Genomic DNA, 26,830 nt, shown 5'->3' with positions numbered 1-26,830 from the left:
ATATTGAACTATCTCTGCATCCCTGGGATGAATACTACTTGGTCATGGTGTAATGGTGTATAATCTTCTTGATGATTTGCTGCATTATAACTGCCAGTATCTTATTGAGGACTTTTGCATCTATGTTCATTGGGGAGAATGATCTGTAGTTTTCTTTTTTGTTGGATCCTTCCCTGGTTTTGGTATCAGGGTTATACTTGCTTCTAGGAATGACTTGAGGAGTATTGTTTCCATTTCAATTTCATTAAAGAGTTTGAGGAGTAATGGCAATGGATCTTCTCTAAATTTCTGTTAGAATATAGCAGCGAACCCACGAGGATCTGGGCTTTTCTTTGTTGGTAAGGTTTTAATTACATCTTCAATTTCAATGACTGATATTGGGTTATTTAGGAATTTTATATCCCCTTGAATCAGGTTTGGTAATTTATATGTTTCTAGGAATCTGTGCATTTTTTCTCTGTTTTCCATCTTATTAGAATAAAGGTTCCTGAAGAAGGTATTGATGATCTTCTGGATTTCTACAGGATCCATTGTCATTTCATCTATTTCATTCCTAACTGCATGGATTTGAATCTTATCTTTCCTTTTTGGATAAGGTTGGCTAAAGATCAATTTTATTTAATTTTTCAAAGAATTAACCCTTTGATTCAATGATTCTTTGTATTGTTTTCTTAGTCTCAGTTGCATTAGTTTCTGCTCTGATCATTATTTCTTCCCTTGTATGAACTTTGTTTTTGACGTGTTCTTTTTCTAGAAGTTTGAGGTTCAAAATTAGGTTGTTTATTTGAGCTTACTCTGTTTTCCTAATGTGAGAGTTCATTGCTATAAATTTCCCGTGTAGGACTGCTTTCATTGCATCCCATAAGTTCTGGCATGTTGTATCAGCATTATCATTTAATTGTAGATACTACTTAATTTTTTCTTTAATTTTAAATGTGACCAATTGGTTGTTCAGGAGGGTGTTAATTTCCATTTCTAGTTGCTCCAGTATTCTTTTGCTTTCTCATTCATTCTTTCTCTTCTGTCCTTTTCCACAGTTTCCCAAAGCTTGTGTGATCAGCCTTTGTCCTTTAGTCTTGCTTCTACTATATTTCTCAGTTTTGTGCCCTGTCCCTCTTAAATTTCCCTCCCACAGTTTTAAAATCACTCCAATAAGGTGAAACTCACTGCACAGAAGTCCCTGGTTTATGTTGAATTTTGTTATATAACTGTAGATATCGCTCCTCTGGTTAAAGGTACCAAGTTAATAGTTACCACAGTTTTTGTCAGTCTCTAGGTTGTGCTTGATGTCCTTCATCTCCTTTACTTGGAGGAGATCTCCTGAACTATTCACCTCTTCAGTGCCCCACCTCTTACTACAACACCAGAATTTTAAATGAGAGATTCAAACCATAGCAACAAAGGTTATGAAAATTACTAAGTAAAAATGACTTTAAGCTATTGTTGATTTGAAGCTTTATTTTTTTTTACCTGTGAATCATAGATGCATGCTTTTATATGTGTATTTAATTCAAATATACACAAAGAGTTTATAGTACAGTAAAAAAGCCTACAGAATAAATATACTGACCTTATGCTGCTGTATTTGGCGTTTTAGGTCTTCAAGGTCAGGTCCAAGGGGTTGTTCCTCCATTTTCTTTGTTCTCTCTTCTGTTTTTGTTAGCCAGTCTTTTAACTCGTTTAGTTTCTGATTCTGGAGATCCATTAGAATTTTATGTAAACTGAAAATTTAAAAGAAGTTTATCATTACCTCTAGTAAAGCAATTTATTACTACAAAACTCACAAACCGGTAAAAGTAGATATTCATAATTTATGCCATAATTTTTTTCATATGTTGAAATATGTAAAGTTCACTATCAATCACCTCTGAAGCTATTGTTTCTCAGACTTAGATCTCATTTTACAACTTTCAGAAAATTTCTCATAGCTAACTGTCAACACTGTCACCAAATTGAACTGTATCTGATAACTGAATTTTTTATATCCCTGTTATTTAGTATGTGCAGTGGTTAAAGGTGGTCACTTTTCTTTGTATTTGTTTTTCAATTGAAATCAATTTGAACTGATAGAAACAGAATTGTACATATTTGTGGGGTGCCATGTGATGATTAAATAAATTTATATATTGTGCATTTTTTTCAAGCAGGATATCTCCTTTCACAGTGGTAGTACCTCAGTTCACAAACTTAATTTGTTCTATGAATTTGGAAAAGATGACCAGGTTTGTGTTTCTGTGGGAAAGATGGCCGCAGTCGTGTGTGGCACTGGATGCAGAGTTTGCGAACAAAAACAAAATTTTACTAAATGCTTCTGTTTATAAACCAAATTGTTTGCAAACAAAAGCATTCCTGGAGTGAGGCACCACTGTGTTTGTGTATATATGTATATATCCCCTTGTAAATTTATCATTTATTTATGGTGAAACTTTCAAAATCCTTTTTTCTAACTTTCTGAAATTCACAATAAATTATTATCTATAGTCATCATACTGTGCAACAGCATGCCATGGCAAAACTTCTTGCTCCTTAGCATCGAATGATCAACCTTACTCCATCCCTCCCACAACATTTTTGCTATCCTTCTCACCAAGACACGGGGTCTATGTTCCATTCTCATGGATATGGTCTGATCTTTTGACTCGTTTTGAGCAACACAATGTGGCAGAATTAACAAGGGATCAGTTTTAAATTTAAGCAGTAAGAAAACTGACAACATTGGTATCTCTCTTTTGAAACCTAGATTCCGTGCTGTATGAATCTGGGCTAGGCTACCAAATGACTAGAGACCCTGTGGAGAATGACCCCACATGATGCAATGCTATCTTAGAGGTTAGCTTTCAGGTGAATGTACTCCAAGGTGTAATCTCACCTGTATCATTGGAAACAGAGAAGTAACTTGTTGGAGCACTTCCTGTATTATTTATCTATAGGATCATGATGACATCATAAATAATTATTTTAAGCCATTGAATTTTAAAGTCATTTGGTATGCAGAACCAGATAAGTGAAGGTGTGCATTTCTAATATCAAAATAACGGACTTTTTAAAGTTCAACGACCTACAGCCCAGGCATAGGCAGTACTGTCACATTCTTAAACCTTCTCTATTACGTGTGTAGCTAGCATACTCTACCTATCAAGTAGATAACTTTATGATGAGGATAAAAATACAAATTAACATGATTTCATCCATTAATTTAACAAAAACTTGACAATCAAATAAGCAGCATTAACATTCATTTAAGATAAACATTTGTTATAATTTATATCAATACCCCCCAAGTGCTTTATGCATCCATAGGTGGGGCTTTTGGATTATGAGGGTTTATAGCTGATTTGATATTAGATAGGGTCTGGTTAGAAGACATAAGTCCCTGCGGGCATGACCCGGAAGGGAATATCTTCCTTTCTGGCTTCTCCCTAGATGCTGCCTGCTTCTTGGTTGCCATGAAGTGGGCAGCTTTTCCTCTGCCATGCCCTCTTGAATGCCACTACGCCTTGAAGCAGCAGACTACGGATTGAAATATGAGCCAAATCAAGCTCCTTTTAGTTGTAGGCATTGAGTATTTTGTCCCAGAGAAAAGGAAAGTGACAAAGACAATATTCTTTACAAAAGTCATATTTAAAGAATTTTTGTAAACCGGAACATACTAAACGCTGTTTCTGTAAGGAGGGTATAATTTGAGGTAGGAATTTACTATTGTGAATTATGAGATCTTTACCAGAAATTTTCATTAATCAGCACATTTAAACGTAAAACACATATAACTGAGAGTATGTAAAATGATTTAGATTGTTCCATTTATTGACCTTTAACATTTTGGACACATTTACCTTGAGGCACATTGAAATCAGAAGTCTCTTTTTATGGGGAACAGAGACGAAGCATACATTTAAGCGAAAGGACAAGCGGGATGATGCAGTTTAAAACTCATACAATGAATACCATCCCAGCATTGCAAAAGACATAAATATTTCATTTTACTGTTTTTGTCTATCTTGAGAAGTAACCAGATAAGATTTCATAAAAATTGGTTGCAGTATCATTCCTTATTTTTCGTTGTTTTTCTGCTAAGTTTGTCATTTTGTTAAGCTAAAATATCTCACATTTCAAAAGCTGAAGAAGAAAATTCCACATCATTGCTTACATTTGAAGAAATGTGTCAAGTCTAATACATATTAAATTTAATAAAGGATTTTATTTAAAATATCATTTTCATTTTATAGACAGATATTTTATTCAACAGGTAAGTATAGTGCTGCATTATGCAGGAAACTCTTATTTGTTAGGAATAGACAAAATGCCTATTCTTACACTCAGTAGCTTAGAGATTACTACAAAAGTATGTATCTATATATATATATGCAATTATAATATGACATGAAAATCATTGTAATTAATTTTATATACATTTCAGGGGGTACATAAGGAGAGGCTCCAATTTGAATTACAGTTGTAGGAAATGGTCATGCCTCAAAACACATAGCATGAGGGTTGTGACTTAAAAACAATGAGCCATGCATTAAAAAAAACCTCAATGTTGCTGGTTATTGGACCCAGGGCCTTGTACATCCTGAGCATGTGCACTACCACTGAGCTACACCACTAGTCCATATATTTTCTAAATACACAATTATTGATTACTGAGATACAGTGGATGGAGAGGTGAGGAAGACCCACACTGTTCCTTACTACTATGAAGTTCACATTAGGATTGCTCCTCCTCCAATGTAAACTTCACTGGAGAGGGAAAAGCCACAGATAATACGTATAGCTTATTAGGCTGATAGTTAATTATAACTCTGACTACACTAAGAAACAAGGGCAAATGAATTGGGTCTGTGAGATAAGGAAAATCTTTATTGATATACTGGCATTTGAAGAACTCTAAAGCTTGCAAAAGCAGCAGTAAAGAGGCAATGGTAAACCCTGTCTGGATAGAAGGAACCATCTGTGAAAAGGCCCTGCAGCAGCACAGATGACCAAAAAGGTCAGGGAAGTCTCATTGTGTTAGTTGGGGGAGAGTGGTAATATTCAAAGCTTGTACTAGCTCCTCGGTTCTGGGAGATTTCTGGGCTTTGACTGAAAATCTGGAGTTTGAACCTCTGGCAATTTCTTTTTTTTTTGGTACCAGGGATCGAACTCAAGACCTTGCGATTGCGAGGGCCAAGCAGTGGAACCACTGAGGTAAATTCCCAGCCCTTCTGGTAATTTCTTATATTTCACCATGCTTTTGTCTTAAAAACCTAGATTTAGGGACCGATAAGAAGAGATGCATGCATAAGTGTTTTGTCAGATATTACATTTAAAAATTTGTTTTTGTTTATTGTTGCAGTGTTAGGGATTGAACCGAGGACCTTGGCACTGAGAATTATAACCATCCATTTTTACTTTTTATTTTGAGGCAGGGTCCAAGGCAGGTAAGTTTCTAAGTTGCACCAGCTGGTCTCAAACCTGTGGTCTTCTTGGCTCAACCTCCCAGAATGGTGGGATTATAGATAAGTGCTACTGTCCCTCGCAGGTACAGTATTATATTTTTTCATAGATGGAATATAGAAATGTCTGGCTGGTGTTATTGGGGGAGGGGCCAGAAAAGCAAGGCAACAGGTAGTGTATGGGGACAATGTACAACCTATGTTACTGGGTTTAATATATTAAAGATTGCTATAGTTAGCTTGGCACGATAGCACATGCCTGAAGTCCCAGCACTCTGGGAGGATGGGAGGATCGCAGGTTCAAGCCCAGTCTAAGCAACTTAGTGACTTAGTAAGACTCTGTCTCAAAAATAATAAATGAGTAAATAAGGGCTGGGGATATAGCTAAGTGCCAAGACCCTGAGTACAAGTTCTCAGTACCAGAAAAAAAGGACTGGTATAGTCACATGGGTGTTTCTCAGAGAGAGCCCTGCTTTTCTACTCTAGACCACTGGTTCTCATAGTTTGGTACCTGGATGAAGAACATCAGTCCACTGACTAGGAATTTGGAATTTGTTAGAAATGCAATGTTTTGGGGTCTGACTCAGATTTAGTAAATGAGAATCTTTGGGGTTATGGCCTAGAAATTGGATTTGACAAGATTTCCAAGTGATTCCAATGCATACTCAAGATTGGAAATTGTTGCTACAAGTGATTTTACTGTATATCCACAACCGAATCAAACTCTGCAGAGCCTATTATTAACATGAATATTAATAAAAGGGAAATTGCCAATGTCCAGGGAGTTACTAGAAGTTATTTTGACATAAAATTATTACATTTTTATCCTTACAGAGAGACTAAGAATGCGTTCTAACCTAAGATCTTGAAAGAGCAATTTCTCATGTGTGCAGCCACAAATTAAACTCAGAATAAATTTGAAAAAGAAAGTAACAAGAGTGTTGATGGGAAAATGAGATAGACAAGCATAAAAATATAGAATACTCATTCCATTGTGCAAAGGGTTCTGAGAAGCCGTATTTTAATGGAGTAAATATTTATTTATTTATTTTTACCATAGGGCTTGGGTAGATACTATGAAAGAGCAGTCCACATGCCTGATATGATCTCATAATAAATGACAATAAGTTCAAGTTGTTGCCAGTAGTTAAAATTCATGAAACATAACCTACAAATTTCAGACCTGACCACTTTTGATAATATGTAATGGGATTTAGAAACCCTGAGGTGTCTTCTCACATTATAACAATCTGTCAAGTTAAATATCAATTGTTTCTTCTATACCATGCATACATTCTCCAGTTTACCATAGTCCCCATTACTCTGTATCCTATTTCATACCCCATCATACTACTTCCCTATGTTAGCTTTCTGGCTCCTACAGTGGGCTTTTGGATTTGACTATCCACGATCATCACTGATCATCACTATTGCTTCTGAAACATAAAAATGCATACAGACCACCTGGGGATATTGACTTAAATTCGGGGGGGTGGGGGGTGGATCTGAGGATTTTCATTTCTATAAAGTTTCCAGGCAAAACTTAAGTTGTTGGCTCTCAGGTTTCAGGTTACTCTCCAAAATAATAATTCAGGTGAGAAAATTCTTTATCTGTAAATCACTGCTAGTATTTTAAGGTGTGTTTTTGATCCATCAGTTACCTACTGCTCAAACTCAGATAATTAAGCAGAAAGACCAATTTGATACTGGAGAGCAAATATCAAGGGCTATCAGATTCAGGATGCTGAGTCACTCCCCTTTATTATTCTTCTAGAGGTGGAGTGGTGATAAGACTAATGAAGCTTGTCTCCTTATTGATTCTCCATGACTTTTTTTTTTAAGATGATTATTTTGTAACTGAAGAACATGCCTCTTTCAGTTATTGGGTCTAGGGCACAGTTTATTTAAAGTGAGATGAATCCTTAAGCAGCAAGCAGGATTTTTCGAAAGACAAAACTTCTAAGAAGAAAATAGCCTTGTGGATATGACAAACCTACAAAGAAGATGATGCTCATGTGGGGAATACCTGCAAATAGTTTACCTTTACATGCTTTTCCTTTGGAATACAGGAATAATTATTTTTAATATTCTAAAATGTTTCATGTCTCCATTATTGTTTCCTTAGCTTCTCTAATTATTCAGTAATGGCTGATCAGTCTTTACTGCTTTCTGTGTTGGAGCTATATGAAATACATTAACAGGTAATAAAAGTTTCTATGATTTCTTTCCTCAGCAAGGCATCTGAAGAAAGAGCACCAATAAGTGTGGATACATTACAGATTGGAGTTCCCTGAATGCGTGGCAAGAAGTGAGCAGTGGCCCATGCCAAGCCTGGGCCACCAGAAGAAGCAAACATGACAGGGGGATGCCAAAAGGTCAGGAGACTTCACAGCACAACTTCAGGGAGGGGGAAGCTGACCCTGTGAAAATGTTATTAATACTAATTTTAAAATAAACTGGTTAATGTTTACTCAACATATTTTGTATGATGATCTTGTTTTTAAACACTTTGCACGTACTAGTGTTTCCTAAACAATGGTATGCAATGTACTTGTAGTATTTAAAATGATTTTTGTGACAAAAAATTAGGAAGTTATTTTAATATCTTTTAGTGTGTATGTATCGTGTTTGTATATGGTATATGTGTCTATAGTATGTACATGATTTAAATCTGTATGTTTATCAAATTTATATGATAATTTTATGACTTAGAATGAGAGTATGTAAAGCAATGGTCATTTTAAAGAGAAATGTAAACTGTATAATAATAAAAATGAATATAAACAAGGAATAAAAATTGTGAAAGAGAGCATGATTGATATGTTTAAGAAATATTGAATAACCATATTTGGTGCACATTAACACTGATGGAGGTAGATAATACTACTGTTAATTTATTACAGTGGACATGAGAAGTTTGAAAGTTTAAGGAACTTGCCAAATGACTGAGTGGTATGAGAAACTGGTGCACAAACTGTAAGCTATCTGTAAACTAAGTCTGTGCTTTTAACATTGGATTATTTTACTTTGTCATGAATATAACATTGTATTCGTGTGGGGCAAATGAAATTGCTGATGTTTGATATTTTTAGTCCATGGAAATGACAATTTCAATACTATCCAACTTTAAACATTAATAAAAAGTAAAAGAAGGCCCACATTTCCATCTAATATTTTAAAGATGCAAATGAATGTGGGAAAATTGTCAAATTCAAAAAATAAGTGTCTAGCACTGGCAGAGAAAAAGAATAGATGGTTCTAACAATATCTAGAGGCAGAAATGAGGAACTGCTACAGCTAATTTCCTGTCACTAAGATAATCTAAAGACTGGCAGAGACTTACATAACTGAGTGCAGGAAACTGGGATCTGGCAATATGGAACTACAGACTTAATGATCTGAGATTCATTGTACCTGTGGATTTGTTCTATAAAGTAATAGACGTCTTGTAGGTTTTACAGAATGTTAAACTATAGATGCTAAATCAGCAGGCCTCCAATGGAGCCCATGTTTCTGTATTTCTAACAAGTACTCAAGGGATGACTATGATGTTGGTTCACAGATTACGTGTTAGGGAGTTGAGTCTTTTGTTATCATTAGCAAAATGCAATTTAAGTTACATCATTTGTAAAAAAGAAAAACTAGAGATTTATTCTTACCCAATACTTCACAACTCAGACATCTCTCTAAGCACATGAAGGAAAATTAATGGGGACATCAGGTTTGCTTTACAGAAACTCTGTAAGAGTGTAGGCTTTTACTTTCTAACCACTGCTGACCAACAGAACTTACAACAGTGGTACCTCGGTTCACGAACTTCATTTGTTCCACAATTCTGGAAAAGATGGCCACATGCGTGTTCATGTGGGAAAAATGGCTGTGGCCATGTTCCTCATCTGATCTAGAGTTTGAAAACAAAAATTTTTGCCAATCACTTCTGTTTGCAAAGGAAATTGCTTGCAAACAAAAGCATTCATGAACTGAGGTACCACCGTATAATGATGCAAATCTTCTATGTCTGCACTATCCAGTATGGTAGCTATTAGCCATGGGGGCAATAGAGTGCTTGAAATATGGCCACTGTGACTGAGAAGCTATATTCTAACTATATTTATTATAATAATTTTAATTTAGTTATATGTAGCTAGTGACTTCAAAATTAGCATGGCTCTAAAGCAGAAGACAATGAGATTAACAATAGCCATTAACTATTATTTGAAAGTCATTTCCCATACCCTGTCATTATGGCCTACAATATGCATAAGAAATGAAATCCCAACTGTAGAAATATGGCAATAAATAGAAATAGTGTTTTTTGAAATTTCCATTTCCAGAACGGTTTATAAATACAAAATTGTATGTTTTCATTAATTTCAGCTCATATTTGGTAATCTTGATAGCTTTTCATGAGCTTTATAGAAATGCAGTATTAAAATTATCTAAAATATAAAAATATAACCACGTTAGGCAGCCTAATAATACAGACATAAATTTACAGAGTTTGTAAATCCTAGAAGATTACAATTAAAATTATCAAGAAGGGTGAGCTCTTTAGGAAGACAGTTCTTAGGCCAAGTTCTTGCTAATATGCAATCCTCAAATAAGAAATACAACAATGAAAGGAAGTCAAATATTACTCAGAATGTCTAGATTAGAAAAGTACCACCAGTGGTGTTCAATCAGTATGTCTTACACGCAAAACGCAATTCTATGATTTAAGTTGGCAATAAACCTATGTAATTTAAGGAAGGGTGACAAGAATTAGAAACACAGAATTTTTAATGCACTTTTTACTTTCAATTGCACACCATTTATTAACTAAAATCACAATGATGCAAATTAAAATTAATTCATTATTAATTAAAATGATGGCTTAAAATCTTAGCAAAACAATCATAACGGAAAGGTTATATAGTTTTGATATTAGTCAAACAATTTTTATATGCAACTACATGCTTCTATAATACAGTATATGCCAGATATGTTGTTGTTTTAACTACACCTTTAGGTTTTTTGCTTCATTCTTTATTGAAAAAGATATTAAATGAGGAGATATTTCAGTCTGGTTTTTATTTAAATTATTACAAAGTTGTGAATTAGTGTAATTTATGTGAATAATTCCTTAAAAGGTACTAATTATAATCACTGAGAGAACTTCTTAAACTGATATCTCAGCCCCACTCCTGAAAAATTCAAACAGAATTTCTGAGATTTGAGCTCCACCATTGATACCTTTTAAAACTCATCAGCCCAGATTCTAATGAATAGCCTCGGTTGAACACAACTGTGCTGGCTTTCAGGCCTCAGCCATAATTTCCATTTCAGGCCATGAGGACTCAAAAGTGGTGAGTGTTTGAACAGCTGAGTCTAGTCACCCTGGCACATCAGGATTAACACAAACCACACACATGGAGATAACAGGGACACAAAGGCTTATGCTACATAACAATGTCTTCACCCACTTCATTGTAATTATACTATAAAAGTTATAAACAATCTGATAATAATTTTGATGTTGTTACATTTGAAACTTTTAAATATAATTCTACTTTGCATAACATTATATTATCATATGTCAGAAAATAGTAACATTATTACAATACATCCTATTGACTCAGGATATTATAGTAGCCCCAAATTGTAGATGTGGAAACAAATCTTACCTAAGTCAAAAGGCAAGCCAGGAAGCAAGAAGAACAGGTCACTTATATTTTTCAAAACTTATTGCTAATTATAATATTTACCATTACGTTGTTTCTACCTCGCAACCTGGTCTTGGAGACCAATTTTTAAGAGTATGACCACACAATAAATATTTTAAAAAGAAACTACTTACAAACCTCCTCTTGCAAAAAATATAAATGACATTTTCAAATTAAACATATATTAATATTTCTCCCCACTTATTGGAGTATGAGAAATAGTATTATTTTTATAAATGATTCTATAAGAGAAACAAAAGTGTGTAGTTGTTTTTAGTCTTGATCTATTTTATTCCTCATTACACATTGCTGAGAACAATTTAATTATTAATATTGTTCAATTATCCAGAACAAAATTAAAGTTTAAGATGTAAACACATTCATTTTGAAAACATAAATTCAAAAGAGTAATAGTAACATAAGGAGATGCATGGTTGGATGAAAAAGATTCTTGTTGCAAATACATTATGGCAAATCTAGAGTCAATCTTCATTATTAAATACTTATAAAGTGGATCAAAAACTCATAGATGTCATCACAAATGAACAACAACAACTAAGATACAATAATTAGAAGATTTTTTAAATTATCTCAAGTAAGAATGGGTAATGTTGACATTCTGAGATCAAATTCACTATTATGGCAATAGAATTTCACTCTCAACTTCAATAATTTTGCAACTCCATAGGATCTGGCAAAGTGCCAGCATAAGCAGACACATGATAAATATTTCTTGAATGAATACGTAGTAGAATTTAATTATCAATCAAGCATGAGAAGACTTAACAACAATTCACTTTCGATATGAAAATTTGGAATTAAGATTATAAGGATTTAACTTCTATTAGTTCTGCTCTTGTTGAGACAATCCATTAAGTTAATCTGAATCAATTTTCACTCATAAATAGAATAAAATGATTTTATATTTTGTCAGATAGGCACACTGTTCCTTCCCCATTTCTGTTTCATTTCTGCCTCAGGAGCTTTCCACTTTCTTGTTCCTATTACCTTAGCTATCTGCATGACTCTTTCATTCCCTCCCTTCACTTAGGGCTCTTCTTAAATATTACCTCATATAAAAAGCCTTCTTTAACCTACAATAGTACTTACAATGTTTCCCCTTCTATTCCTTTCTTTCTTTTCCTTTTTATCATTTAATAGCATCTGCCATGAAACCTATCTTCTGTAATTATCTGCTACCATTAGAATGTAAGTTCAATAAGAGAGAGTCTGTTGTTGATTCAGTAGCTAAAAGAGTACTGGAAATAGATCAGATAATAAATATTAGATGAATGAATGGAGCAACATTCTTAATTTGTCAAATTATCATTATCTTTATGAGAAAGCATTGTTCCAAAAATGCTGCTCTTTCTAGTCTATTAGTTCTAGTGATTTGGTTTTCCTGTTTATGATTTAAACTATAAGAGTCACACACTTTATATTAATAGAACAAGGAATGTCTACATTTAGCTGAATCAATCCACATTATCTTTGTTAATTTTAGAAAAAATAGCATGGCCATATACATTTATAACTGGATGAAATAAGGTCCAAAGGGGTAGGGGAAGTGGGAGGGGTAGGAGAAAGGAAAGAGGGGGAAAATTATGAGAAAAATAACTGTTTTTTCTTATTTGTCCAACAGTTAGCTGTCAATAATTATATTGTCTCTATATTATTGCTCCAGAATCTTGCTATTCATATATTCACCCATGGGAGGTGATACTAACATTTGAAATCCGGACAAAATATCACCAGCACTGTTTTTGTAGCTTCTGAGAAAATGTTTGTTCCACCTTGTTTGATCAAAAAAACAGACGCAGAAATTATGTAAGTAGGGTCCCACAAAGAAGGAGTATGGATTTATACTATTTTATATTATGTCAGTTAGATCAGTGCTTCTCAAACTTAAATTTGCCTAAGAATCCCCTGGGATCTTGTTAAATTCCAGATTCTGTTTATGTAGATTAGAATGAGAACAGAGACTCTGCATCTTTAACAAGTTCTCAGGTGATGCTGATGCTATTGGACCTCAGACCACCTTGATCTACAAGGAATTATCACTTAAACATTATTGGATAAAGTTAAAGAACAATAATTTACCAAACTCTGATATAAAATTCTAAATAGGAGTCTAAGATTATGCATCTTTAAAATGTTCACTGCAAGAAATTTGATTCAAAGTTTGAAACTACATGAAGAATTTAATTCAGCATTCAGCCATCTATTCACATATTTACACATGCAATATGCTAGTCACTTCCCTTGGGAGAAAATGACCCACACATTTGTTCAGTACCTCTTTTACTCCATCCATACTCACACATGTTACATTTCAAGATTGGAACAGATATGTAGGGGAAGAGGGATAAACACGATTTGTTAGACATGTCTTTCTCTTCAACTTGTTGATGATTCTTAATGATTTTTCATATTATGACTTGTGTTTTTCCTAATTACTATTCATATATCTCTGGCTGCTGCTGTTAACCTGAACAGAATTTTACTGACTGGTTTTCATGCTTTCCCCTTACCATCTCAAAGGTTTGAGCTTCCCCCTGCACATTCTAAGTACAGTTATCAGAGAAGCTGATGGGAATTGCTGTGCTTATCTTTATGAGTCCTTGTAGAGATGTCATTAAATCTCTTGTCTCTCTGCAGGTTGCATTTTTCAAAGTAATTAGATTGTTCATAGAGAAGGAAATCTTCTGTTGTCCCTATGCCAGTTGTCTTTTTGTACTTCCACGGTTGCAAGTTTGTCTTTTTCTCTTCTCTCACTCACATCCCACCACCCTAAGGGTATTTTGCAGCACAAAATAAAACAAAAATCAGTTTGCTTATTCTTCTGTAGATTTGTAACTCAAGAATGTCAACTGTCATCGTCTTCTTTTAATTATTTTATTTTGATTATGCAATCAGTGAGTGGTAATTAAATCTCTTGTTTTATTCTTATAAACAGTGTTAGAGATTGTAATTGACTGTTATCAGCATAATGGTGCTAAGACAGTTATGGCTAGAGGTGCTGGAACAAACTTGTTTATTGTGTTAGTTTTCACTTCACCTTCATGAAGGGAAGAGAGGAAGGAAAGTCCCAATTAAGAGGGTAAAAGAATAGGAATAAAAGGGGGGAAAGATTTGTATCTTCATTTGTTAACTAACATCCTTTTTAAAGTATATTTTAAGTGTTTTAATTGGGAAACATAAATTCAAATATAATTATAATCATGCTGCTGAAGTTCCTTTACCCCCATAGAAAAGACTCACAAAGAAAGATGTCCTTTGAAAAATGAATGACTGAGGCAATTAGAAATGGATGGAGAAAATCAAGCTATAACTGAGGCAAAGGGAGATGGGTAACATAACCCATTGTCAGCCTCCTGGTTTCATTCTTTTTTCTTTTCTACAATAGTTTTGCCTTCACATAGTACTTTTTCATACCATATCTCAACCCATATGTTTTAGAGTTTCATCAGTTACATGGAGATGTCACTGTTGTGTTAATCAGTAAACAGGGTCAAAGCGGGAACATCTATTGTCCCACTTCACATAAATGTTTGAGAAAGTGAGATCTTACCTTTTAGGTGAACCGGTGCAGATTTTAGGTATAAAGGACAGTATGTTATTACTTCCACATTTTTAAAATTTCTTGGGTCTTTTGATATTTATTCATGGTGTGTGAGACAAATAGTAGATGCAAATTGTGCAAAAGTAGTGTCAGTATGCACGAGACAAGGATTACTATTTCCAAAGCAAAAATCATTTTGACTGTTAAAAAGGCAAATAAGGGATCTAAAATAAATGCCAAATAAATGATTCACAAGTTTACAACATGACTAGGATAGTAGAATACACTCTTAGTACAACCTAGTTCCTAGTCTAAGGTACTAACATCTCTTATCTAGCCAACATAGCACAAGCCTAGCAACTGTTGTTCTCCTCTTCCAGTGGCTTTACCAATACCCTTTTGTTTTGTTTTTGTTTTTTTTAACCTGTGTCATCCCTACTTAATCCTTCTGATGGCATTTTCTTGAATAGTCTAAAATGCAAAGCCCTTATCTTTTGCCCAGTTGGAAATGGGCATGTGTGATAAGATCCCTTCCTATATTTCCCATCTTATATGTTAGGCATTTAAGCTTTCCAGTCCCATGTAACTTGTGGTTTCTAAAACAAGCCAAGCTATCCTTACTCTGGAGTCCTTGCATTGACTCTTTTCACTGCCGAAAATACTCTTACTGCTGACCTGTAAATGAGGGTCCCTTCCTGTCATTTAAATTTGAAAGTAAAGGGTATCAACCTTGAAAGTCATTCCTGGATCATCAAGTATCCTCGTGACCACTCTGTATTACATTAACTTTAAATGTCTTCAACACATATGTTCCTACTTGATATTTTTCTTGTGTTCATGTTTTTATTGGTTGTCTGACATTCTAGAATGTAAGCTTTTTGTGATTTGGGACAGTATCTCTTCTGATCATTATTGTGTCCTCAGTTCCTTGAAGTGTAAACAGTAACTTGAGGCAGTCCATTGATGTGTGTTAATATTTGTCATTCAAATAAAATATAATTTGTCACTACTAAATGCATTCATAAATAATACTTATAAATGCTCATGTTTGATGTTCATAGATTTTAATTATACCTTTACCTATATTTCCCAGACATTTTGTCTTTTATTATGTCAACTTCAGATTTTTAACATGGCTTTGCTCCCATGTAATAGTCCTAAACAAATGGTAATTGTCACCCCTCTCGTCACTATACCTAGGCTTAAGCAGAATAATGGCTTCTGACTAGATCTATCCACATCCTCTCTTTGGGAGAGAGAGATTAGAAGTATGGACTAATCCTTTCTGGCTACTAGGAATTTGCGGCTCTAAAGTAATAATTTATGTGGAAATAATAGTTAATGCTTTCCAATGAGGCTAATTATTAATATGACCATGATAATATGACCAAACAGGTTATAATTTAAGGCAATAAATAAAACCTAGGATTAATATTTTTCAAAGACAATATCTTCTTGTTATAATCAGATTTTTGTTTCCTTCCCAAAACTCTGTCAAATATCAAGTCCAGCAAAATTTGTATAATGCCTTATGTCATTTAGAATTTAATAGGTTTTATGCATGAACACACAAAAATTTAGTGAAAGTGGAACAGTAGAATTCCTTCTACCAACTCACATATCTCTGAATTGTTTTGCTTAAATAAAACCTTGTGTATGTGGAATCCAAGGAATTATCTTCATAATACTATGCTCTACAAGTGGTTCCATATTAGTGTTCATGTTTTCACAACAGCTACATGGTCTATAATGTTGCCTTTCATTTCTTGAGGATCATTCTAAAAGCTGTATCCTTAAATCTGCCCTAGGGACAAAGTTAATGAAGATAAATCATTAACTAGCAAAATTGCCATTCTAGGATTTCCATCCTCCAGTGGGATGGGAGGAAATCACACACACACACACACACACACACACACACACACAGAGTCTCTCTTAACTTCCTGTGTACATTGTCTGCCATCTGTCACCTATGATAGTTATCTTTTTAATGAGGTATTTTTCTTTTTAATAATATTTTACCAGTGTACGTTAATATTATCTGGTGATGAGGTTTATTTTGTGAAGATGGTACATACATTTAACATATCTTAATTTCAATCCTATTACCCCCCCTTTCCTTCTCTTCCTCTCTCCCTCTTATCTCCTTTCCAATTTCTAGAAAAAAGGAATTTTTGAAAGAACATTTAAAATGTTATTAATAAAAAATACAAGGCTTAGAATTTTAATTCTAGGTTGAAGTCACATTTTTTTGCAATTCATTCTCAAATGCAATGAATCAATTACTATAATAATTAATAGCATATTTTTGTTCCTATTAAAAAAAGGGAATGCAAACATAATGGGAATATTTAGCCTTCACAAGAGAATGGAAAAATAGAACTGACAAGGGAGAAGGTAGTGGTGCCACTATGGCAGAGCAATAAGAAAGGAGGCTGGGAACACCATACCAAATGGTAAAAAACTGAAAACTTTCGTGCTAAAATCAGGACCAAGGCAAGGATCTCTACTATCACCACTCCTGTTCAATGTAGTTCTGGAAACATTAGCCACAGCAATTACAAAAGAGAAAGAAAAGGAATAAAAATAGGAAAAGAAGAAGTTAAACTGTCATTATTTGCTGATGATATGATACGCTACACAGAAGACCAAAAAAAATTCTGCCAAAATACTTCTAGATTTAATTGACAGATTCAGTAGAGCAGCTGGATACAAGGTAAACACTCAAAAATCAATAGCCTTCCTGTACACAAATAACAGACTCACTGAGAAATTAAGGAAACAATTCCTTTCACAATAGCACCCCCCAAAAATGACATATCTAGGAATCAATCTAACAAAGGAGGTAAAAGACCTCTACAATGAAAACTGCAGCACTTTGAAAAGAGAGATTGAAGAGGATATAAGAAAATGGAAAGATATCCCTTGTCCCTGGGTAGGAAGAACCAATATAGTGAAAATGGCCATACTTCCAAGGCTGCTATACAGATTCAATGCAATCCCGATTGAAATCCCAACAGTACATTTCACAGAACTAGAGAAAACAATTCAAAAATTCATTTGGAACCAGAAGAGACCCAGAATAGCAAAAGCATTTCTAGGCAACAGAGACATGGCAGGGTGTATCACATTCCCCAATTGAAACTATATTAAAAAGCCACTGTGATCAAAAGGTACTGGCAAAGAAACAGACCTGAGAATCAGTGGAATAGATTAGAAGATAGAGAAACAACTCTAGACATACTCATTTACTTTATCTTTAACAAAGGCTCCAACCCTCCTCATTGGAGGTGAGGAAATAAATGGTGTTGGAAAAACTGAATTTCAACCCGCCGAAGATTAAAACTAGACCCCTACATTTCACCAAGTACTAAACTAAAATCAAAGTGTATTAAAGATCTAAATATTAAAACAGAAACACTAAACTTACGAGAAGGTAAGTTAGGTAGAACTTTCAAAGACATTGGCATAGGAAAAGATTTTACAAACAAATTCTCAGTAGCACGGGAACTTCCACAAAGAATCAACAATTGGGATCTCATCTTATTAAAAAGCTTCTGCACAGCAAGAGAAACCACCAACAGAGCTAAGAGACAACCTACAATGTGGGAAAAAATTTTTAGCAGCTGTAACTCAGACAAAAGTCTACTATCTAGAATATATAAAGAACTCAAAAAAATCAGACCCCCCAAATATAAAAACCTGATTCAAAATCGGGCATCTGAAATGAACAGACATTTCTCAGGAAAACAAGTAAAAGTAACAAATAAATATATGAAAAAATGTTCAACATCACTGCTCATTCAAGGGATGCAGATGAAAACAACACTGAGATTCGACCTCATTCCAGAAAGAATGACTGTTCAAGATATCAACCAATGACAAATGCTAGAGGGGTTGTGGGGAGAAAGGAACCCTTCTCCATTGTTGGTGGGAGTGCAGACTGGTGCAACCACTGTGGAAATCAATATGGAGATACCTCAAAGAACTAGGATTAGAGGTCCCATTTGACCCAGCTATCCCTCTGCTGGATATCTTTCCAAAAGAATTAAAAGAATCTTATCACAGTGATATATGCACACCCATGATTATAGTGGCACAGTTTGTAATAGCTAAAACTTGGAAACAGCCCAAATGCCCATCAACTGGAGACTGGATAAAGAAGATGTGGTTTTTCTATTAAATTGGGTACTACTAAGCCATAAAGAATGAGAAACTAGAGACATTTATAGCTAAATGGATGCACATTGAGGCTGTATTCTTAAGTTAAATAAATAGGACACATGTGTAAATACCAAATAGTTTATCTGATGTGAAAAAGGAAAAGTCTAAATAAGGTTCAAATAATATAATTGATGATGTGAAATAGGAAGAAAAGGTCTAAAAGAGTTGTGGAAATGGGAAGGGTAGGGGAAAGGAAAGAAGGGAAAAGGAAAAATATGAGAAAAGGAAAAATGGAAACAAAGTCTTTGTAAATAGGGAAGGATGGAGGGGGTGGAGGGAGGGCAAGGGAAGGGGGAAAAATAAGAACTAAGACACATCATGTAAAGGTACAAGGTCCCAATGTTGAATGTAACTGTGTTTTATACCTAAAATGTACCAATAAACTTAATGATAAAAAAGAAAGGAAGCTAGGATTTAAAAATTTCTAATTTTTTCAAAGTTTGCTATAATTGAATAGCAGAAGACAGTGCCAAGAGAAGTTTCAGCCTTTCGACTGATGTCATATGACCATAAGTAGGCATATCCATGTCTTAGGATTTCCATGATAAGTGGGGAGAGTAACCTAAAATATGGGTATTGGGAGGAGGTAGACTTGATAGTTATAGTATGACTTTTACAAATCTCACCTTTAGGGTAGGTTGCAATCATCACAATGATCACAGAAGGGGAAATATGTCAACATGCATAGCAATATCTCCTGCTTTGGAACACAGATACAGTTCTGAAAATTCTATCTCATACATGCCTTATTTTTTCAAAAGACATGAGCTTAAGAATGTGACTCCCCCCTCCGTATTGTCATGCTATAATTTAGTACTGGAAGAGCAATCCTCCCAGCATATCTAATGAGTTTCTTTGGTCCTATTTTAAAGCTTTTAATCTTCATAAATAATAGCTAAGTAAACTTAAGGCACTTGGACAATATCTTTAGCTTAATGTATTCAAATCCACAGTTGGCACTTCATTTCTTTTCATTTAAAAATAAATCTATCTTGTCTCGATAGGCTCTACATGAATACACACACTTAACAACATAAATCACAGCAACACATCCAGAATGATGAAATCTGTTTGTTGCCTTTATAAGAAATATGCTATTCTCAGAAATGTCTCAAAAACTTCTTTATTAAGTCAATACATATTCTCAGAATAATTCATACCTATACTGTATTTGAATAAGAATTTCCAAAAGTTGAGAAACTATTACTCAAGAGGATTTTCATGAAAATATGAGTAACACTTTAATATTTTCGAGGGCTTTTCCTTCTGAACAGAAGCTTCCTGTCCTCTGTAGCTAAGAGGTGATTTGACATAGATGTTGTCCTGTGCATGCTTGTGTGCATCTACATTCACATTTTAATGTTTAGAAATAGCCTAGAGAATATTAACTATGACAAAGTATTGGAAACTCTTAAGGCTTAGATCTATAGGTAACAGAACTGATTTGGTAATTTCCAAATTGCAGAAGTGAAAACACAATATTAGGGATATGAAAATATAACCATTAAAGTCCTATGAAGAAAAGCTGAATGCCTTAGGGACAAACTAAGAATCTATACTGTACTATCAAACTGCATCAAAACTTGTCACTTTTAATTTTGAGATGGCTCTAATTGACTTTCCTAGGCTGATCCTGAAATCAAAATTCCCCTGCCTCAGTCTCCTGAGTAGCTGAGATTAAAGGCATACACCACTATGTCTGTCATGGTGTACCTTTTAACATTCTGGGAAACATGATTAAGAAGCAAGTATTTAATTCAATAAATGCTCACACAACACTTAGGTAGTTTTTTTTTTTTCCCTCAGTGCTGGGTATTGGACCCAGGGAGCACTGAACTATATCCCCAGCCCTTTTCATATTTTTTATTTTTACACAAGGTCTCCAAGAATTGCCCAGGCTGACCTTGAACTTGTGATTCTTCTGCCTGAGTCTCCCTAGTCGCTGGGACTACAGGCATGTATCTCAATGTTCAGGTAAACTTGCTATTTTTATTAATGAGAAACAAAGAATGACTTACTTGCTCTGTTTTTCCATGCTAGCTACCCTGAGGCATTCCCATCTTGAATTTAGGAGATTCATTTGTTCCTGTACTTCAGTTTCTTCATCTTCTGATAGTTTTCTGGTTCCAATCAGTTGACTGCCCAATTGTAGGACATTACCAACCCGTCCCTGGTGGGCTGTTAAATCCATCATATACCCCTGAAAAAGAAAACAGTTAATAATTGTAAATTACTGAGTTTGATATTTGTTTTACATGTCCAGCCCATTGAAATGTACATTACCACTAAGAGTATTTTAATCTTTAGGTAAGGGAACTCTACCACTTGTAATGAGTTCAGAAAAGTTATTATCTTAGGGCACCTTCTGTAGAAGCAGACTCTGAGAGAACGATTTTAGTGCAAGCGATTTAGGAAAGAGTTCCCGGGGAGACCTGCAAGGGTTGTTGAAGAAGCACAGAAGAGGATCCAGGGATGGGAAGAAGCAAAGCAAACATGGTAAACTCTTTCCTCTCAGGAATCTCTTAGGCTTGCTAAGTCTGCTGCTGCACAGGTACTCTGGATTATATATTGCAGTTATTATTTCTGATGCAAGTGTGTACTCCGAAGAATACTTCAGCCTTATGCCTCAGCTTTTCCTTGACACAAGATAATGGGCTGGGCTTTTATATTCTTCTAGGAGTCATTGGAAAATCAGATCTTAGGACCTTGGAGAGTTGTTCTCCAAAGGAGAACTTCAAATACTGGCTGTTAGAATCCCAATCACATAAAAAAGTTTTATTTTCATCTCAAACGAAAAACTAAATTTCCAAAACACAAAGTTGTTACAAAGCCATTTAAAGAAAAGAGAGGCTTGCCACGACAAGTCATGTGCTTAGTTTCATAAATCAATGTTTTATTGTACCTCATGAGTATGAAATTGTTCCTTCACTTGTTCTACATCATTCGAAATCTCTCCTTGTGCCCGCAATGCGTCCTCAGCAGAAAGAAGCCATGAGAGTACTGCTTCTAAAGCTGTTTGGTAACTGTCCAGGTTCACTCCAGTCTCCATCAATGAACTGCCAAGTGACTTGTCTTCAGGAGCTTCCAAATGCTGAACGATACAATAAATTGGGTGTTATACAATTAGCGTCTTTGCAGACTGTTCCAGTATATTAAATGATAAATCAAATGAAATATTGAAATGCTAGAGATGTCCACTTGCATTATCAGAAACATGAACAGCAGACACATGGAGTAGCAAGCCTGCATTTTAACAGTTTCACAAATCCATATACAGATTCCCAACCCGCAGTGGAAATCCACACCAAATTAACATTTTATTAAAGCTCTTCTGCTTTGCTATAAAAAGTGAATTAGTATATCATCTCTTTATGTTACATTTTAAATGCTATGAAATTTCATCCATAAGTTGCTTTTTCAGTTTATATTTGCAATCACTTACACATACATTATTGGAATTATATTTACGTACTTCGGCAATGCCTTTAAAGGAAACATCTCTTCCCAAGAGCCCAGAGATAATATTTCCAAAACTTCATAGAAAAGTAAAAATATCAGTAATAAAATAAGTAGTGGATGTAGGATAAAGATAAAATTAAAAGAAATACACTGAAGACCTGTCAGAAGTATCTATCAGGATAATCACTGTGATAAATTAAGCATTTCTTTCCAGAGGCAGTGGCTTCAATAGCAAGAGATTATTTTAGGAGAAGTAAATTATGCAGCATGTTCTACTTGATTTAATTAGCAGGATATTAAATGATATGCTGCTTTTCTTGGAATCTCTGCTAGGATCCTAAAGCTTATGACAAACCTTACCAAGTATCCAAATCTCTACACAGAAAACCCAGGCCACTGATGAAGGAATTGCTTTCAGATTATCAAAAAATGATCTCACAGCCCCTTTTATAATAACAAATATAAAAATAAAGGAAGTTTCACTTATATTCATTAGCTCTATTATATATTTCAGATGTGGCCAAGAGAATGCCTCTCCACTCCATTTGGGCCAGGCAAGCCAAAGGCCTGGACACACCTGATGCCAGATGAAAAGTATTTGAAAAGCAGCAAGGAGATGGACTGGAGAAATCTGTTGAGAAAGTCCTCTTCTGGAATGGCTGCAGTGCTCTGTGTGGTCATAACCTCTCCGCACTGAAAGCCAAGCAATTGAGACAGGGTAGTTTACAAGCTGTACAATTGAACTCTCAACCTGGCCTGGGTTGGCCCAGACTCAGCTGCCCTGGGAACAGCACTAGGAACTGTCAGAAGAGACCTATGTTCTACTTGAACTTTATGGCAATTATCAAAGGCAAAAATGTGAATAAAAAGAAAATCTCTATAAATTTTTCTTTAGGTGAAGTGAACTGTTTATAGGGTTAGTACTGAGTTTCAAAAATGTTGAAAAGGACCATTCTCGACGGAGTTTTGTGCTAGTGAGGGACCAGGAAAGCTGTTTATAGAGAAAGAGAATAATGGAGAAATGTTGAAAAAGGAAGCCTCTGTACAACTCAAGTATAACAAGCTCTCACTGGAACCAAAATTTGGCTTTTGCAAGGAAAAGCAAAGGCAGCTTAGAATAAACAAAAGCTATGTGGGTTTTTCATAACCATGCCTACAGAAAACCCAGACTTTGAAGTTGTTCCCCTGGCATGATTGTCTTGCATTTCTAGTCTTCCTCACTACTGGGCTTTAAGCTATGTAACTGCCAACACCAACCTAATGTGTTGGTCTGGTAAATGCTCAAATTTTGAAATTTTAATATTATAAATTTCCCTCAACTGTTAAACCCTTTAGCATGGCAAAGCCCAGTGGCAATTTTTGGTTCATCAAATGATATATTTTCCTGATTATAGAGAACTGGCACAGAGAAGCTACCCTGAAAAGACGCAATCACTCACTTCTAGTACCTCAAGCAGAATGTAGGTGTCAAAGAGGGCTGGCTATTCACATAGGATCTCCAAGGGCAAAGGCATTTCTGAATATTTTAGGGGCTAGAACAAGTTCTGTGTTGTACCATTCTCTCTATCTGGAAATATTAATACTATTCAAAATCAAAGTCCTCATTAAGGAGAAAAGTTACAGAAGGTAGCCTGAGAGATGTACATAGCTAGAGCCACCTTCATGACTATATAAATTGTGCAAGTACACACAGCCCTGAGCTCAAACCTACCCAAGATCCTTTTATTTACTGCTTTTGAAATTCTTGTAACTTTTATCATTGTACTTTGATTTCATAACTGCAGTAATGTTAGGAAGTATAAAGATGATAAGGAGATAGGTAATGGATGTGTGTCTATGTGATCTGCATATAGCATTGTCAGTGCCTTCCGAGTACAGAATTCTGGTGAATTCATACTATATAAGAGTTTAATGAACCTGGGGGTGAGGGCTGATGCCTGTAATCCCAATACTCTGAGGAGCTGGGGCAGGAAGATTGCAATTTGAGCCCAGCCTGGGCAAATTAGCAACTTAGCCAAACCCTGTCTCAAAATTTAAATATATATATATATATGTGTGTGTGTGTGTGTGTGTGTGTATACATATATATATATATGTGTATATACATATATATATGTGTGTGTGTGTGTGTGTGTGTGTGTGTGTGTGTGTGTGCGTGTATGGAAAAGATGGAGGATGTAGCTCAGCCTGAAGGTTTTTCCATTCAATTTCCAGTAACCTCCCCTCTAAAAACAAAAAAGAGAGAAAGAGAAAGAGAGTCTATTATATCTGTTACTGAGCCAATGAGGCACTATCATCCCTGGAAAGTCACTCTCTGCCTTTCAACCAGAATTTATTTGAAATGTAGAAAGGAAGGAAGAAAGGAAGAAGGTGATGCTAATAAAACACAAAGAGCCAGGAAACCCTAACAGGTCTTTTCTTACTCATGCTACCTCCTGATTTAGCCAACCACTTGTGCTGAAACTGATGACATAGAAGACAGGAAAAGTGAGAGGGACCTATAGTTTCTTTTTTATTTTAGTCTTCCTTACTCAGTAAGCTGAATGGAGAGAGTGTTGGTAGAATATGAGCATCTCAAGAAGTGAAATAAAAAGATCCAAACTAGTTGTCTATTTCCATATTTGGCTAAGAATGTAATACACATGCACATATAAACTATGAGGTGCAAATTATATAATCTGGTGATTTTGCATGAGTTAAAGTTTCTTATATTGACATTTACAACTGGAATTGCACAACATAACAAAGGATAGTACAATCCATGTTAAAACTTTAAATTCTTAACTTTTTTATTCAGTATGAGGTTAAATATCAAATAAAGAGTAGGGCACATGAAGAGCCAGAGCATGGATTAAACACCTTTATGTTTTCATACGTTTAAACGCACATTTTATTTGCTCTTTGAATAAAGGGTTCTGTGTTTCATTTGTAACTAGGCCCCACAAATTATGTAGCCAGCTTTAAGGGTAGGTGGAAAAAGTTCAATGCAGTCTTGAACATTCTGCGCTGTCTAGGCTATAGATAAAAGAGAAAGACAGAGGAGGGAAGGAGGGGAAGGGCACATAAAAAATTCAAGGTGTACTGTGTACATGCACCAACTCCCCATGATGAATGTAATCATATATTCTGCAAACATACACTAATAAAAATTTTAAAAATTAAATAAAAAGAGATGCAATATTTTTTATGTAAAGCAGGATGTAGATATTAATCCCAGAACCTTCAGAGGCAAACCATTGGTGTTTGCATCTTGACTCTGACTTGAGGTCTTGTGACTGGGAAAATTAATTAGCCCTACTCTAAATCTTGGTATCGTCATATGTAAAATGGGAACAATAATACTTCTCTAATAAGATCATGCCCAGAATTAAAGGAGACTATATAAAGCACTTGTTTGAATGCCTGACCTTGTATAAGAACCCTACAAAGTATGTTATAGCTGTAATTATTAGATTCTTATATACATAAGAAATGTTTTGAAGTATAACCTTATCCAAAGTCATCTCCATAAGTCACTTTCCATATTTGAGGAGCCAATCAATTATTGTAGAAAAATGACCCAAAGTCATATATGAGCAAGCATCGATGAATTAAGTCACTTCCTTTTGAAATTTGAATTTCAACCTAGTATCTACTTAAGAGTTCTTAAAATTAATTAGAAATATTTCATTCAAGTAATTTTCTTCAAATAACAAACTGTAAATAATACAATTATCAGTTAATACTACAGTATATTTTACTATTGGGAGAGTTGAATTAAAACATTTAATTCTATGAATTAATGATATTTATACATTCTGTAATGTTTTGAGCAAAATTTAAAAGGAATGTCCTTTAATAGAATATCTGTGAAAAGGAATATAGAAAACTCATAAAGTACGAATCTAAATGTTTTGTCTGGGGATGTCAATAAAATAAAAACTTTTCAAATATAGTGTTCTTCAATCTAAATTCAAACATGGATAAACTGTATAAAATTATACAAATAATTATTATTTATCTGCATAAATTCAAATCCAAATACATATATTCAACTATATATATAAGTATAATCAAAGTTATCATCTGGGTTCTGAGTAATTCTTTGTTGTAGACCATTGCTTTTCAAATTCTAATTTATGGTCTGTCAGTGATTTGGGAAATCATTTTATTTGGGTTATAAACAAAAATATGTTTGGAGTAAACAAAATAAAAATATTAGTTAATCATTCATACTATGAATGGGCATTGGTTTTTAAAATTATTTCTTTTACATACCGTATACAAATCTATATATACATGTACATGTATTTTTTCCTGGGTCAAGATTAACTTTTCTGTAGTTCATGAAACAAATTTGGAAACTGTTCTAGAATTTCAGATGAGGTAAACCAGGAAAGGAGAATTTGCTTGCATTCTACATTTGCACATCTTCAATAGAAACTTTGGAAGAAAACGAACATACATTC

General features: G+C 34.6%; 1 protein-coding gene across 10 annotated transcripts in view; it reads right to left on the bottom strand.

The window, feature by feature from the left end:
• Dmd (dystrophin) overlaps nucleotides 1-26,830 on the bottom strand; it is a 2,486,572-nt gene that overhangs the window by 1,491,933 nt on the left and 967,809 nt on the right. For all 10 annotated transcript variants that reach the window (XM_004850043.4, XM_087189971.1, XM_087189973.1 and 7 more), the window contains 3 exons: nucleotides 21,826-22,014; nucleotides 20,942-21,123; nucleotides 1,571-1,721 (listed from right to left, as the gene is read on the bottom strand). In XM_004850043.4, the coding sequence (XP_004850100.2) occupies nucleotides 1,571-1,721; nucleotides 20,942-21,123; nucleotides 21,826-22,014 (522 nt within the window). The remainder of the gene's footprint in view (nucleotides 1-1,570; nucleotides 1,722-20,941; nucleotides 21,124-21,825; nucleotides 22,015-26,830) is intronic.

This window comes from Heterocephalus glaber, unplaced genomic scaffold (assembly GCF_053883595.1).
Source record: "Heterocephalus glaber isolate CG9 unplaced genomic scaffold, H.glaber_assembly_v1.0 deba00001547, whole genome shotgun sequence".
Classification (NCBI taxonomy): domain Eukaryota; kingdom Metazoa; phylum Chordata; class Mammalia; order Rodentia; family Bathyergidae; genus Heterocephalus; species Heterocephalus glaber.
The sequence above is the reverse complement of the archived record's forward strand: the minus strand, read 5'-3'. Positions and strand labels throughout refer to the sequence as shown.